The 17,660-nt window shown below is 35.7% G+C and overlaps 1 protein-coding gene across 1 annotated transcript in view; it reads right to left on the bottom strand.

Moving 5' to 3' along the window:
* The window catches only part of MYCBP2 (MYC binding protein 2, E3 ubiquitin protein ligase), a 253,516-nt gene that overhangs the window by 39,782 nt on the left and 196,074 nt on the right, over positions 1-17,660 (bottom strand). Inside the window, 10 exon segments of the mRNA XM_015558101.1 lie at positions 1,115-1,339; positions 1,464-1,620; positions 3,003-3,162; positions 5,968-6,118; positions 6,970-7,169; positions 8,629-8,786; positions 10,166-10,333; positions 12,259-12,500; positions 13,241-13,410; positions 14,258-15,862. Coding sequence (XP_015413587.1) covers positions 1,115-1,339; positions 1,464-1,620; positions 3,003-3,162; positions 5,968-6,118; positions 6,970-7,169; positions 8,629-8,786; positions 10,166-10,333; positions 12,259-12,500; positions 13,241-13,410; positions 14,258-15,862 — 3,236 coding nt within the window.

The following is a 17,660-nucleotide window of genomic DNA, read 5'->3' on the forward strand; positions in this document are numbered from 1 at the left end:
TGAGGGAGAATATTTCCTGGCTTAAAATGGACCATGAATCAAAGATAAGTTTGTAATGAGCAGTGAGTTCTAATCAGGAAAATGTATTGATTTATTACACTTGACCTTCTAGTAAGGTAAGTTCATGATATATTAGCTATGCCCCCTTTTCTTAGCCAGCTCCAGTGAAGAACTGAATCTGCACTGATGGACAGGCTTCGGAGTGGCTAAGAATGGCAAAGAGTGCTCTGACTTGCGTACTGGACTTCCGTGGTTGGCATATTCCAACCAGGTTCTCTGAGACCCAACCCCCTACTCTGGCTCTCCCTGGAAAAGGAAATATGCAAATAGATGGGAGCAGCTTGGTAATGATCCAAGGAGATTCATTAACACTGTATCTGCTAACAAGCCACATCTATTTTTTTGGGAAAATAATTCCCAGAAATAACCTTCCTTAGGAATGGGGTTAGAAGTATGGGGATTTGACAGTGGTTCTTAACACTCAAATAGGACTCTTGCCCCTTTGTTTAGTAAATTTTAAAAGTGTGCTTCACCCATTTGAAACATATGGACAGGCAGGGCTAGGTAAAGTATAAATCATGATTACTTGGGTTAGTACAGAAAGTCCCTCACTCCCTCCATGACAGCTGGGGGTGCGGCTTAGGAATAGAAAACTGTGACAGTATACCGATAGGTCAAAATGAATTAAGTGCCATCAGAGTAATATACAAATAACTCAGAGAAGTGAAAGAGTAATTTTTATAGAGGAGGTGCTGGGAGAGGCTTTCTCTGCTGGGTCTAGAGATGTGGAGGATATGAGAGAGAGTTTAAAGGGATGACTTCGGGCCAAGGGACTAGCTAAAACAAGGGCATAGAGGTAGAAAAATATAGAGGAGACATTTATTTTGCTCAGATGTAGCCATGCTATATTTGTAATAAGACCTCTTTCTTGAAATGGTATTCCACAGTACCCCCAGTCCTATTAGTCTGTTGTTAGACTTACGGTTTCTTTGTTAAATACAAAATGCTGTGTGGTTGTAAAGTTCCATCCTTTTGCTAAACTCAGAAATGAGAGTACATGATTACTAACTGTCTGAGAAGAACCAATGTGCCACAAATTAAATTCCTTTCTTACCCCAAGATCTCGGGAATTGTCCACGTGAACAGAAACATAGCGAGCGTTGATTCCTTTTACACAGTTGATGGTGATGTTCTTAGTTTTGTTTTTATCCTCATCTCCTGATTCCCAAAAGGTTTCTGTGGAACCATCTGTCAAACTGCCAATCATGGCAGGCCGGCTTGAAGTTTTTATGTCAACAATGCTGGTTAAGTCCTTTAAGCACATTACTATGCATAATTCCTACCAGAAACAATGATAAGTAATTATAATACTCAAATGGAAATCTCCCATGATAATAAAACAGACATGAGGTAAGAAATAATATGCTGTTGTATAGAAACAGGATAATTGTTAAATGACTGACCTGACTCATAGCTTCAAAGCCAGATTGTATACTGATGCTAAAACTCTCTTCGCTATCTCCATCATCGGATTTTGACAAAATGTTGTTAATGTGATGAAATACATTGCTCTGATGGAGGAACTGGTGATCAGATTGCTTGAATTTCAGACTCCAGCATCTAAAAAGACATAAGCAATATATTAAATAATTCTTTTTCAGGAATTTCTAAGAAATTCTAACATCTAAAGAAATAGTAATGATCTAGGTAAAAATGGAAATTTAAAAACTTCAGGAAACATTAGTATTGGTGCTTTTATAAAGTAAAATTAATTTCTAAGAAAAAATGAGATAAGTTCTAAGGCAAGTTCACTCATTTTAAATATAGATAAACTAGAGGCCCGGTGCATGAAAATTCGTGCACTTGGTGGGGGCAGGGGGGGTTCCCTCAGCCCGGCCTGTGCCCTCTTGCAATCCGGGTCCCCTAGGGGGATGTCCAACTGCTGGCTTAAGCCTACTCCCCGGGGGACCAGGCCTAAGCAGGCAGTCAGACATCCCTCTGACAGCCTGGGGGGAGCAGGCCTAAGCTGTTAGTCGGACATCCTTAGTGCTGCCACAGAGGCAGGAGAGGCTCCTGCCATTGCTGCTGCAATGGCCAGCCAAGAGCCAGCTTCTGGCTGAGCTGCACTCCCCCTGTGGAAGCACACTGACCACCAGGGGGCAGGTCCTGTGCTGAGCGTCTGCCCCCTGGTGGTCAGTGCACACCATAGTGACCGTTGTTTCCGGTTGTTCTGTGGTTAAGATCAATTTGCATATTACCCTTTTATTATATAGGAGGATTGTATACATGAAGGTGAAAGCTATAGAAGCAAAAAATGTAATAAATCAGTTTTGTAGACAAACTATGACAGATTCTCAAATTTATTAGTTTTACAATTCCATACTATATGCACTTCAAAAATTTTGTGAAGAGGAAACAAAATCCCCCCTCTGTTGGTCTTACCCATTAGGGGTATGGGTAGCCCAAATCACTGCAATGACCTATCTTTTATAAAAATCAATAGAGGATTTATTTATATGTTAGTCTCCACTATATGTGGATCTAATAACAAGGTTCACAATGTAAATGTTAAAAACTCAGCAGGTTTGGACTTAAAAGGAGGTGATGCTCCTCAAGTAAGTTTTAAGATTAGTTATATATAACTTCATTTTTCTTAAGATTATTTTCAATTCAAAATCCTATTTTGATTTATGTTTTTCAGATTTCATTCTCCCTCTCTCATTTTGTGACCTTTAAGATTCTACTCTTAGGCAGCACTCAGAAAAGTAATTTTGGTTAGGAAGAGGGAAAAGTGAAGAAGATCCATATTTATAGAGGAGCAAACAGGTGTAAGCTAAGAAGAGGAACAATTCTAGTTATGACAGGAATGAGGGAGGCACCATTCACATATATAGGGATTCTTCATATCTTACTATTTAAAGGGCCTTCCAAGCATTTTGAACTTTGAATAGCCCATAAAATATCCTCTCCAATGTACCTAGAATATTTAGATATAAAATTACCTTAGGGCCATTTGCTGTAATGAACTGCCACTGGGGAGAGACATCATAAGATCGGAGATTGTTTGAAGTAAGCGATGAAACGTATGTGGTAAAGGATGAGCAGCTTCACCTGCAATCACTATATCTGAGAGTGGATGTTCACATACTCTTGTATCTTTGTCCTAAGACAGAAATTGAAAGCAAGTTGACTAGTTGTTATATTGAAAGGAATTTCCTCCACAAAAGAATCTTATGTATACTTAAAAATATTGTGTTACTTTCAAGATACTCCTGTAACAGAATGTAAAAAACAAAACAAAACCATACCCAAAACATACATTAAGATTGCACCTAAAAAATTAAGGTACCTAGGAATAAACTTGACTAAGGAGGTAAAAGACCTGTATGTGGAAAACTACAAGACATTGAAAAGAGATAGAGGAAGACATAAACAAAAGGAAGAATATACCGTGTTCATGGATTAGTAGAAGCAACATCATTAAAATGTCCATACTACCCAAAGCAATCTATAGATTTAATGCAATCTCCATTAAAATACCAACGGTATATTTCACAGACCTACAATAAACTCTGCAAAAATTCATCTAGAATAAAAAAAGACCCCAAATAGCAGCAGCAATCTTGAGAAAAAATAACAAGGAGGCAAGAGCACACAATGGAGTCAAGACAGTCTCTTCCATAAATGGGGTTGGGAAAATTGGATACATGCAAAAAAATGAAACTAGGCCACCAACTTACATCATACATAAAAATAAACGCAAAATGGATAAAGGACTTAAATGTAAGATGAGAAACCATAAAAATCTTAGAAGAAGTCATAGGAAGCAAAATAGCAGACATTGGTTGGAGCAATATCTTTACAGACACAGCTCCTGGGCAGTGATGGCGAACCTTTTGAGCTCGGTGTGTCAGCATTTTGAAAAACCCTAACATAACTCTGGTGCCGTGTCACATATAGAAATTTTTTGGTATTTGCAACCATAGTAAAACAAAGACTTATATTTTTGATATTTATTTTATATATTTAAATGCCATTTAACAAAGAAAAATCAACCAAAAAAATGAGTTCATAGTGTCATAGGTTCGCTATCACTGTCCTAGGGCAATGGAAACTAAAGAGAAAATAAACAAATGGGATTACATCAAAATAAAAGCTTCTGCACAGCAAAAGAAGCCATCACAAAACAATAAGAAATCCCACTGTATGGGAGAACATATTTGCCAATGATACACCCAATAAGGGGTTAATTTCCCTTTATATAAAATATATAAGGAACTCATACACTTAATAAAAGCAAGTGCTGGAGAGGACGTGGAGAAAAAGCAACCCTCTTGCACTGCTGGTGGGAATGCAGACTGGTGCAGCCACTGTGGAAAACAGTATGGAGTTTCCTCAAAAAATTAAAAATGGAACTCCCATTTGACCCAGTAATCCCACTTCTAGGAATATATCCCAAGAAATCATAAACACCAATCAGAAACGCTTACGTTCACAGCAGCACAATTTACAATAGCTAATATTTGAAAACAGCCTAAGTGCCCATCAGCAGCTGAGCAGATTAAAAAGTGGCACATCTACACAAAGGAATACTACGCTGCTGTAAAAAAACAAACAAACAAACAAAAAAACAACTCCTATCACTCTCAACAGCATGGATGGACCTAGAGAGCATTATGCTAAGCTATATAAGCCAGTCAGAGAAAGATAAATATCATATGATCTCACTCATCTGTGGAATGTAATGAACAACATAAACCGATGAACAAAAATAGATACACAGAGGGTATGGGGGGGGGTAAGAGATCAATCAAAGAGCTTGTATGCATGCATATAAGCATAACCAATTGACACAGACACTAGGAGGAGTAAGGGAATGTGCTGGGAGGTTGGGGTGGCTGGGGAGAGGTCAATGGGTGAAAAAGAAGACATATATAATACTTTAAACAATAAAGAATGAAAAAAAAGATTAATCATGTTTGTATTATTTGTAGGAATGTAAACCACATAAAAGTATCTATTCTGGTGTAATCACAAATCTATCAGCGGAAGAAATGAGCTATTCTTCTCTTTGAGCCTCACCCAGATTGCTGAGCCAAAGACTTGTGAGCCAATAACGTAGTTGTTTTAACTCAGTGAGTTTTGTGGTGGTTAGTTATGTGGGGATAGAATGCTGTTACAGGTATGTAACAATCTCACATTGTAACTGGATTTTTTCTATTTTTTCTTATAGTTCTGTCAATTTTTACTTATTTCTTAAAGGCTTTATTAGGCACATACATGCTCAAAATTAATCTTTTATAATTTTGTAGACAGCCTCTTTATCCCTCTTAATAATTTTTCTCGAAGTCTATTTTTTCTGCTGTTATCTTTTTTCTTACTTTTAATCTTCCTGGATCACTGTTTTGGATGTGATACTAGCGTTTTTTTTAATTCTCTATCTATTGTGACAGTTTTGATATTTAAATGAAAGATTTAGTCCTCTAATTTTATTCCAGATATGGAAATGAAGCCCAGAGGTAAAAACCAGGCTGGTCCCAGGCTTCCAGTGTCCTAGTTCAATATTTGTCCATTATGCAGGCTGTCTCCAATAAAATCCAAGTCCCTTCAAGATGAACATTGGAATTTCATGTCCCTATACAGAATCAATGCTGATATCTTACAGAATTGTAAAGTAGACTGATCTATGTAATAATGTTGCCCTGTTTATTTAATATTGTACTGTAACAGTTTCTTCCAGTTGATTAATGATAATGATGCTTAGTGAGAAATCAGAATTGACTGACAGCATTTTTGCCAGAGAGAAGACTAAGTATATTTAATATGTTGCTCATAGCATTGAAATTGTATTCTTTTCTTTAGATTATATAATCTGTGCATGACCTCATGAAAATTATTATACTATCTGAAGGTATTTCTACTGTCCTATAAAAATACTGACAATTAAAAAAACAAAAATCTGTCTTACTTGTTCTGTGTTTTCTTTGTTTGTTTTATTTTCCTCATCCTCTTCTTCCTCTGGTTCCACTGGAGCAGGAGTCAGTGATGCCACAAAATGCCATAGAATATCATGGAGAGAAGTTGTTTGGATGACATTGCATAGAAGCCAGTTGAAAGCCTGAATAAATAATGGTTAAATGAGTTCAAGATGAAAAGAAAATATATAAGTAAAAAAATTCAAGGCTTTTCTTAATTGGAAACAAAGTACCTCCAGATTAAGTGTTTCAAGGAAGACTAGGAAGCCTGACCTTTGTTTCACTGAAATACACTGAACTTGAAATAGTCACAAATTTTGGTCCTAATTTAAAAAACTAATAATAATAGGAAAAATAATACTTATAAAATGCAAAACTGAAACACTTTTTTAAACCACATTTTATTTTAAAAATTTGTCTTAATTAACTCAAACACATTTTTTCCCCCAGCTTGCATTTAGGATCAACACAGATGGTTTCTCAAGCTCAACACAAGCTACCATTTAATTAAATATATTTATTTGTTCCCATCAATAAAGTAGAAGGTCATCATATGTGTAATAAAGAAAAAAAATTACTATATGTAAGTCTATGATATTCAGCAATCCTATGATTTCCAGAGAACAGAGACTCAGGTAAATTATAATTGTTAGGTTTATAACTCAAAAAGCATATTTATCCCCTTTGCATGATCATTCTAACTGAAATAATACTGTGATGACAAAAACTTTTTCAAAAAAGATAATACAAGGATTCAAATAATAAAGCAATGTAGAAATAAATTTCTTTAGAATGCTTACATATGAAACTCTAAAATCATTTCTATTCATAAACTTAAGAGTTTAACTTTGATGGGAACATTTGATATTTTCAATTGGCTAATGTCTCTTAACTTATTGCAATTTCTGTTTGGTAAAAAGGTGACATCATTAAATAGAATCATCACATGATTTGTATGATCAATGAATCAATAACCACGCTGATGTATTCATACCTCCATAGCAAAAACTCGACAAGCAGATTTCCTTAGGGCCTGTTTCATTGCTATTTCAAGACCTTCTAGATCATGATGTTGTATAACAAAAGCTAAAACTGGCCATTGGAAATTTCGTTCTCCTTTGGAAAGAGAGCTGTGGGCTGAGATTAGCCGGGAAAGCTCAGGAGATGGATGTCTCAAGAGAGAAGAACCAACTTCTATTAAGAAAAAAAGGTATTAATTTTCATAGGCAATACATCAGGTTAATATACTTAAGATTATATTTAAAAATAATAGTATCTAACTTATTCACTTTAGAGCTTTGGGATTTTTTTTTTCACTTCACATAAATCACAATGACTTAAATATTTCTTGAGGCTTAAAAAGATTAAGTATCTTACTTTCCTAAAGTCATACAGCTATTAAGTGGTAGGGGGCAAGTTTTGAATCCCGGGTTGAATCTAAAGTTCATGCTTCGAAAACACTAAACACTAAGTGATTTTTCTCCTTAAATGAAATCTGTATTTCATCCCCAACATTTTCTAAATGCTTTGTAATGAATATGCCTCAATAAAAGCTCAAAAATATTTGTTAAATGAACATAGAAATCATTGGGGGATGCTCAATATTTTTCTTGAAGATCTTCAATAAGATAAAAAGTCATCTACCTATAAATATTAAGCCATATCTTCATTTTACTAGTGACCTACCTAATAACCATAATATCTTTTCTCTTGGTTTTCTTTCTTTACTCTTTGGACAGAGTCAACCATCTCCAATTTGTGTCTTGATACCAACTCCTCCAGATTACCTAACTTTTTTACTGATTAAGAGCTTTAAAACCACAAATTTTATTATCTCTTAGCTGTAAAGAGTTGAAGTTTCTATTGGGAGGGAGAAGATAATTGTGAAAGTATAAGTCCCTGGAACTGCTGGTTCACTGAAGCTTAGTTGAAGGGATAATGGTAGCAACATTTGGTTTAGGAGCCTAACAAGTAAGATTTTAACTGCCAATCTATTCTTGAGTAATTATTGGATGATCTTTGGGTGTCTCTTTAAACTGAGATGCAAAATTTATGCCCTAGCTGGTTTGGCTCAGTGGATAGAGCATCAGCCTGCAGACCAAAGTGTCCCAGGTTTGATTCCAGTCAAGGGCACGTACCTTGGTTGCAGGCTCCTCTCTGTCCGGGTCCCTGGTCAGGGCCCTGCATGAGGCAACCAATTGATGTGTTTCTCTCACATTGATATTTCTCTCTCTTTACCTCTCTCTTCCACTCTCTAAAAATCAATGGAAAATTATCCTCAGTAAGGATTAAAAAAACCCCACGACGAAACAAAATTTAGAGAGGCACACTTAGAGCCATGTTACATAGAAGGAATGTCTACCACAATTTAAAATTAATCCATTTCTTTCCCTTCCAATATTGAATATTAAAAAATATCTGTGCCCTGCCAGTGTAGCTCAGTGGGTGAGCATCGACCTATGAACCAGGAGGCCACAGTTTGATTCTTAGTCAGGGATCAAGTCCTGTTTTCAAGCTAGATCCCCAGTAGGGGGCATGCTGGAGGCAGCCAATCGATGATTCCTTCTCATCATTAAAAAAAAAGAAAAGAAAAAATATCTGCAAATAAAACTATTTGGGTTATTCAATCTTCCCTTTTTATCTTTATACTTACCAGTGTCTCCACTGTTAACTCTTCTTCTAGGAATGGCTTTAACTCGTGCAGGTAAAATGGAGTGTTGTTTATCATATTCAGAAGCAACAACTGAGTATGATCTTTGGAAGACAGTTCTCTTTGCAAGATCAGTATCAGTTATGGGACTAGTTTCCAAACTGCAGATAAAATAAGAGGACTGACTGATAAAAATTTAGGTGAAAAAGTAAACGAAGAAAAACTGTATTTAGTTTATAATAGTGTAATCAAACATGTGAACCTGTATTTCACGTGAAAAAACACAAATTCAAAGGCAACTTAATATTCTCTCTTTAAGTAGTGTAATGAGAGGTAAAAAACTAGTTTTTAGCATTGCAGTTATATTATAGTTAGAACAGTCTATATGAGAACTTAGTGATTTTCATTCATGTCAAAGTAAACTAACAATTTTTTCTATTAGCTATACCACCATTAAAAAACACTTGTAAAGTTATTAAGATGGTTATATAATTTCCTTTATGTGGCATTTTATTAAATAGAGAAGTAGCTTCCCTTTCTTTTCCTCTAAGACAAATTTACAAACTGTTCTTTTCATTTGTTCTTTTTTTCTGTCACCTCATTCCAAAATATGACATTTATGATCACCTTGAGTTCTGGAGTTATTTCTTTCCCATCATTCAAGCCATGTTTGAATCTTATGTCCCTCAGTAAATCTTATATATTTTCTAGTTAGTGGCTAACCCCCTGGCCATTTTCTTAACTTACCACCTCTCTAAGTGTGTGCACGTTCTTGTTTGAATGGACTATAAACGTTGTACATAACTGACTAGGGTTCATGTGTTTAGATGTCGGTTTGGGCTGCTTGATTCCTGAATGACCAGGGTATAGGGATATGTTAATTTAATTTTTCCTACAAAATACTTCATTTATCTACCTTGTTTCATAATCATTGTCAACATTATTCAATTCCACATAGCTAACTGAAATCTTTGACTAAATGTATTAGCTTCTCAATTGAACTGTCAGATTATCCTTGCATGTTTACCATGTCATTCCTCTTTTTTAAAAGTCTTAGTGGTACCCAGTTCCCTCTATTTTACATTTATACACTTCTATTCAGTTTCCAAAAAGATCTTTATTCTGCTACTACTATACCTAATTGGGGATGAGTGGGTAGGAGAAAATTGTAAGCAATATTTCAAGAGGCTCAAGATTTATTTTCAGTGCTTCCTCTCTCATGTAACTTTCCCTAAATACTGCCTCGAAGTGTCCTTTCTCTAGTCTGGTTTACTACAGCACTAAATGATATCATATAGTGGGAAGTTTTACTATTACTTCATTAGTGGTTTTTTCCAACTAGTCTGCTTCTGCTATCAAAGACCTTGTACCTTACTTCATGTATGTAAGGCTTTATCTTACTGCTCTAATAGCAGAGCTGACTCAATGTCCTTTTTGAGATGAAAGGACGTACTAAAAAACTTCTAGACCATTCTTTTCCAGCTGTCATTCTTCCAAACCAAACACTGGCTATTCAACAGAGAGGAGAGAACCCAAATACCTTGGTGGCATAGACTTCATATTGCTCTCTGGCTCTTCAAATACATTAGGACTTGCATCAGGAGTTACTGATATGTACGGGGCAGGCACAGATGTTGAACGGAGATATCTCATTTCATCCTGAAATAGGTTGTCATCTTGATAGCCCACAAAATTTTCGTGATGATGCCTACATTAAATCAAACCCAGTAACTTTAAGTATGAAGGCAATACAGACAGTTTCCATTTTTAATCTCCTTTGTAAAAGCAAAAGCAGCACATTTAAATCTTTATGAGTGAAGTACTAAACTAACCACAGATGTAAATAGAAGGATATAAAAGTTGGACAGTTTTACACATAGATATTCCAGGTACCACAGACATTTCAAAACCAAAATTGAATTCATTTTCTTTCCTTTTGAGAGATTTTATCGCTTCTGGTATTTTGGTGAATGATCCCACCAATTATCCAGGGGCCTAAGCTAAAGTATCTCAGTGCTGTAGTAGGCTTAGTCCTCAACTGTGACCCATCACTCAGGCCTCTGAGTGCTAGGCTTCCTCTCACAACCATACTTTCTTCTCATTCTCTATCATCACTGCCTTGGTTTAGGCCCATGTTTCTTGCACAGTCACCTTTTTGGTAGGAACATATATGAGTCAAATTTGAGGAAAATATGTAAAATGTTCCATGGGTTGAGGGAATGTCCATTCCCCAGAGAGCTAAAGTTATAAAATCCGTAATTATGGCATGCTAGCATTTTTACATGTGTTACAATTCTTTCCTTTTCAAACTGGAACAGAGTTGTTAATTTAAGTCTACTAAGTGGTCTGAATGAAGCTAAAGATTTTTTGCTATTGGGGTATCTGATGATTTCCACCTTGGTCTCAAATATATTTAGTTTTATACCCTGACATAACTCTGCTACACAAAGAAGACAACATTGCCAAAATGAAATTGTTGGCTGGCAAGTTATGCCGGCAGGGAATTTCTAAAATCTTCATCACGCAATGAAAAAAATCTGAACTCGGTATATAAAAGGCTGTTTTAGAGCGTCAGTGTTTAAGAGTGTGAAAGTACAGACTGTACCACCCAAATCCAATATGGCATATTACTTATAGGCTCCCCTCCACCTTCAGTAATGCCCTTTCATCCAGTTCCCACATTAGTAGCTGAGTGATCTAACTGCAAACCAGTTCATGTATTTCCCTATTTAAGATTCTTCCACTGTTTCCTCTGTGGGGTAAAATCTAACCTTAGCATGGGAGATAGGGCCCCACTTTGCTGGGTCTTGGGTAACCACTTCTAGTGGCATTTCTATATTTCTCCCAGTAGCCAGTTTAAATAAGCGTGTGAATCCTTAAATGTGTAATGCTATTTCATCATTTGTGTTTTCACACACGGTTTACTCTGTCAGGAACACTTTCCTCCCATTACCTATTTGATTTAATTCCTATTTATCCTTTAAGACTCTTGTAAAGGGTCAGATTCTCTGCTCCTAATCTCCTGGGGAAGATTCAGTAACTCTCCATATTGTATAATCTAAGAGCATCTTGTACATACTTCTAATATAGTACTGATTATATAATATTTTTAATATTTTATTTACATGTCTTAAATGTCCACAGAGTATGAGCACATGGAAGCCAGAATTTTATTATACTCATCTTGGTGTCTTCAAGATCTAGTACAAAGCTGGTACCCAGTTGGTATTTATTTAAATAACAGAATGAATAATTTTAAAAAATTAACGAATTTTTTAGGAAATAGTTTTTTTCTACTTTAGCATTGCCCCCTTTTAGCAGAAATGAAGTCAGCCTACCAAAGAATAAAAGATAGCTAAAGTCTTACTTTCTAAGACATATTTTTACATGAATAATAATAATACAAATTGACATAGTATTTGCAAGTTTTTTTTTTAAAAAAACACACCTAGTACTTTCAGGTGTGTCCCTACCAGTCAAATGCTCGTCAAGGCAACTCAGAATATGAATTCCTGGAGGTCTCTTTATTCTACACAATGTGTTAATATAGCATGGATATTCAGAACATGACATTAGTTAATCAACAACAGCTGTTAATCACAAGCGATTAAATAAAAAACCCAGTTATATTACCTAGCTAATGTCTGCAGGTAAAGACAAGGCATTTTAACAGGAAGATCCTCAGAAATACCCTCTTTCACGCTGGGAAGCTGAGACTGGAATGGCTTTGCAGGATAACACAGAATGCTCGGCTCGGCTGCACTGCTCAGAGACAGCAGGAAGAGTGCATTTGCTTTAATCACCTGGTGAGCTTCCATAGTGGGCAAGGCACGAGGAGTCTTGACTTGCATTGGCTTCCTCCTAGATTGTTTGACCTGGCAACGAAAAATGTGTAGTGGTTTTTTCCTACTTATATTCAAAATCTTATTTCATAACCTAAGTATTTTGAGTCTGTGATAAAAATTAAACTCTTGTAGAATCATTTAAAAATAATAACAGTGACTACTAAAATAACATTCACTTCATGCTTGCCCTGAACTGACTGAAATTATTTTATGTTGAAGATAAACTATACATCTCTTATGTCCTTGGGAAAATTAAAAAGCTAACTAGCAATATCTAAATGGAATTATTTTAAAAAAAGAATCAATAATCTCTCTCTGTGTGTATATACTCAGTAAAAATTTTTAGTCAGGTGCAGCACTATTGTGAATGATCTTGAATTTTCCGTGAGTTCTACAACACAATTAGGGATTAAGAAAAAGAGAGAGGAGATAAAGAGTACAAATAGAAAAGGAAAAAGGAAAAGAGGGAAAGTTGAGAGAGAGGGGAAGGTGAAGAGAAAAGCTATGTATATGTGTAGAATTACATAATAAACATCTGTTAATAAGGCATATGTGCCATAGGCTAGTTGTTGTGTTATCATAGATATAATTTATTTTTGTAATAAAAATAGCTGGCCTAGCACAAATATTAAATTTGTATATTAGTCCAGTTATAAATCTGGTCTCTAATTGAATTTATGTGGAGTTATCTGATGTAATATGATCATAAAAATATTTTTATAAGGTTTATCCTTATCATTAATAGTATAACCAGGACAGAATAAAAATACCTTTTCCCTTGCAGCAGCCTGTTTTTCGCGGAGGTATTTTTCTCTGCAGCGATCACATACCAGATACCAAGTGCTTCCTCCTATGCCACCATCACCACAGTTACCAGCCCATCCTCCACAAAAATGCCCAATGCTATTGTAACCTTGTCCACCAGCATAACGGCCACAACCTTGAAACAAGAATAAAGCAAGTGACCTGAGTAGTCTGATCCTTGCCATTTATACATTAATGACAGATTTACCTTCTCAAGTAAGCAAAATACTGAAGCAAGTATCTCACTTTTTTTATGGCTATTAACTATGTCAGAAAAACTGATTACCAAAAAGTAATCAATTAAATGATAGCTAAAACAGTCCATACAGGCAGATGGAAAGAAATATACAATGTGCAATCTAGGTACATTTAGATTTACATAAGTATGCCAATAAAATTAAACAAAAGAGAAATAAAATATTCTGTAAAAATGATATATTTTAAGGAATCACATATTTTGTAAGCGGTTTCAGGTATAATATATAGAAAGAGAAACCTTTTAACCAAACTTGTAATGGGTAAATTTTGGAATACTAATAAATTGTTATAGAAATCCTTACATTTAACTAAAATATAGTCTTCTGATAAAACAGTTGATATCACTCCCCTAAATCAGTATAACATAATTTAGTTTGCAATTTTGAGCAGGAAAACCTGAAAACAAAGTAAGCCTCATACTGGGATCTTTCCTCCGTGTATGGACATGTCATGATTTCTACTGTGTGACATACCTTAACAGCAAGATTTGGGTAACACAAAACATTTAAAAAATAAACAATGTTTCAAAATGTAATATATTAAAATAAAATAGTACTAAATTGCCTTACCTATTTTTCACAAAAAAACTCCTAAGTTATAAGATATTATAAATTCTGAGCCAGTTTCTCTGTATTTTAACATAATTTATAGAATATTTCAAGTTAAAAATACCTATTTAGTATTTTTACAAAAAGTACTTATATATGTTTAATAATATCATTTACCTGGGTGAGCTTGTCTCATATGGTACGTCACTGGGTATGGATGTGATTCTCCACACAGCTCACAGATGGTATCTTTCTCTGGTCCTCCCACTGCCAGCTGGGCCATCTCACCAAATAAATTACCCCTGGGTCGAACTTCTGCCTTTTCTTTTTTCTTTTTTTCTTTTTTGGCCTTCTTATTCTCTTTTTCACACTAAATCATATTCTGGGAAGCTGCTTTGATAGTAGCCAAAGAGATGTCTTCCCAGAAAGCCACTAAATGTTGTAAAGTTAAGGGAAGAGGAGATTTAGACTTCACTGGGTGGTGCATGGACATTTCAAAAGTGGCTTCAGTTTTCCCATCCTCACATTTTTCATGCAGAGGTGGCTCCTTAAGCATTGACAACACCTTATTTTTGTTGATACTACCCATTTTAGATATATCTGGTCCATGAGGTGCAATATTAAACATATTCAGAGCAGATGATATTTCCAATGAGTGTCTATTTTTTAACTTGGTTTCCTTTTCTTCTGTAGGTTGTTGGCTGTTTAAACTACTTCTTATAGGGGCATGTTCTTTGGAAAGTTCAGGATTAAATTTTAAGAAAGAAGAACAAGCCATTGCATCATGCACTATGCCTTCGTGCCACAGGAAAGAGGCAAAGACTGCTCTGGCACACTCGGCCACGGAGGGAGACATGGCTTGTTTGGCTGGCTCTAAAGGTTTGGCTCCGTCTCCTTTGAAGAGAAAGCTGGATTTTTCCTTTTTGGGCCTGGTGTGTCTATTAGCACATTTTCTACTTATTTTGGGGGATGCTCTCATGTCCTGTTCCTCTTTCAGTGGGGCTTTTCCTATGCTGAAATGAACTTTATTTGAACCTTCTTCCCCACTCTTAAATTCACTGCTTTCATCACAGGTACTATCTGTTAGACTGTTCGTTTTTAAAGTACTTGAAGTGCAGACTTCAACCACCTCACTGTGAAGGTTTTCTTGTACCACATGGGGAGAAGGAGCTCTATTTTCGGATCCGGGGGAATCTTTTGAATCCTTTGGTACTTGTTTTGGTTTTGGTGATGTTGATCGTCCCCTTAATGGTTCTGTGAGGGGCATTTTCTTCTTGCGGAGGGTATCTGGATCAAGTGTGTAAGAGTCTGATTTGGAACGTTCCCGAGGAGGATCGAGTTTTGTCTTAACAGGAGTGGTACTTTTTTGAGGTAGATTTTTATCATGTGGTGAGGAGGAGCGGGGAGAACTAGCACCAGATGGGCTAGACCGATTAGTTGGGAGAGTCTTTGGTTTAGGAGACGATGACCGAGAACCTGGTCCCGGGGATTCAGCTCTGAAACTAGAAGACACCCTCCCATCAGATTTCAGCGTTTGCAAGGTGTTATGGTTAGGGGACAATGACCTACTGTGAGAATCTGACCTCAACTTTGCAGCATCAGATTTCAACATGAGGGATTCACTAGCTGATAAACCTTCAGTGCCCCTTGGTTTCTTTGGATCAGCAGTAGTCCGGCTCATACGTCCATCAGGTTTAACTGATCTGCTGTGCTTGGAGGACAGTTCTGATTTTCCTGATGTAGAGACTGGTCTAGAAGATGTTGAGATAGTTCCTCTGTCACCTGTGTGGTCCATTTCATAGTAAAACTTGTTAATAAAATTACAATTTACTGATAATGTAGTCACTGATTTTTAAAAAAACATAGCTAAAACATTTATATTGCTTGTCACAGACAAAAAGACTTGAAAAATAAAGGAAAATATTTTTCATAATATTTCTATTACATAATTATACAACCATTTCCACCAAAAACAATTTTCATGGATGCAAAACAGACTGAACAAATAGTAGCTATGCACCAATATGAATTATCCACCATATCTGAACCTCAGCCTTAGAAGAATTAGTGATAATTTAAATTCAGTGAGAGGCTAGAAAGAAAAAAAACCTATGTTTTTTTGGAATAAAATATTGGGAAAACATATGTGTTTTTTAAATATGAAGTAGTTGAGCTAAATTTCCAGTACAATGATATCTCCCATCCTTATTAGGGATGTTAATGGTGCAAGTCTTGTTAAATTAGGAAACTGAATTTATAAACACATTTATCATTTTCAAGTCCACAAACAGATACAATTGGGTTAAAATAGAACTGCTAAGGAGACAATAAATTTTAATGCTTGAATTACAACAATTTATAATTAACATATGAATGCCCACAGGTTATTATTTAATTACATGTAATTCAGACAGTGTTTATAAAAAGATCGTACTCTAAAAGTTTATTTAGTTTATTAAGCTTAGCTGCTTAGAATTTTGAGCTTGTGTCCCCTTGGAATAAAAGGATCCTCAGAATTAGTTCAAATCTGAATTGTTGGGGACCTTGAAATAAGGAGTCAGGAAAATAACAGATAAAAAGATAAAAGAAAAATATTCTACCTCTTTTCTAGTAAAAACACTAGGTGTTTCTACATGGACACCACTGTTTTGGGTATCCTGACCCTCAATCGGTATATCTCCTTTCTACTATTTCCTGCTTCCCTTTGAGGCATTTGTCACCAGTAAGTGGTACAACCTACAACATTACCTTTCCTCCCTAAAATAAAAATTTCCACTCTTAGTGAAAGTGATATTAATTAGTTGTTATGAGAAAAGCAATCTGATTAAAGTGATGCATGTGGTATAAACAACGGAAAATTCATAAATCTTGCTTGCTAGATGCATTTATATATTTTTAAAAAGGGTACTTAGCAAATTCAAATACATCTGTTAACTGGTTACATTTCAGGTATTTTTTAGGGTAATGTGTTTTGGCTTGCTTGTGTGTGTGTGTGTGTGTGTGTGTGTGTGTGTGTGTGTGTGTATGTGTGTCCGTGCATGCAGGTACACATATATGTGTGTAATCACACTCTAGCTATCTACAGGTCAAGGCAATGTTGCTACAGAATCTGACCTTCTGATGGAAGGTCTGCAAGGAATGTTATTTTTATCTATTACTCTTCACAGATGTAATGTCAGGAATGAGTCCCTGGAATAATAAGTGCTCAAAGAATATTTGTTGAATGAGTGAATGAATTCTTGTTTTCTTAATGTTTCTTCTGCTAGTCCCAAGTCTTCATATTCTCCAAAAATCCACTTCTTACAATTATGGCTCCCAAGGCCACAGGGCAGAGGCGACAGTAACTGTTGTTGTGTAAGAGTCGGATGCTTGCAACTTAAGTAATTCTGAAATGACTAAATATGGCAAACAGCATCTTTGGAACATATTTTAATTGCATCATGCCAGTGTTTAAAATAATTACTCATGCTCTGGATGAATAAAAATAACTACTAAATAGATGGGGGAGGCTAGGGGACTGTCTTGGGCGGGGGGAAAAAATGGACACATATGTAATACCCTTTGTAATAAATAATAAAAT

The sequence above is a fragment of the Myotis davidii genome, unplaced genomic scaffold, assembly GCF_000327345.1.
Source record: "Myotis davidii unplaced genomic scaffold, ASM32734v1 scaffold268, whole genome shotgun sequence".
NCBI lineage: Eukaryota > Metazoa > Chordata > Mammalia > Chiroptera > Vespertilionidae > Myotis > Myotis davidii.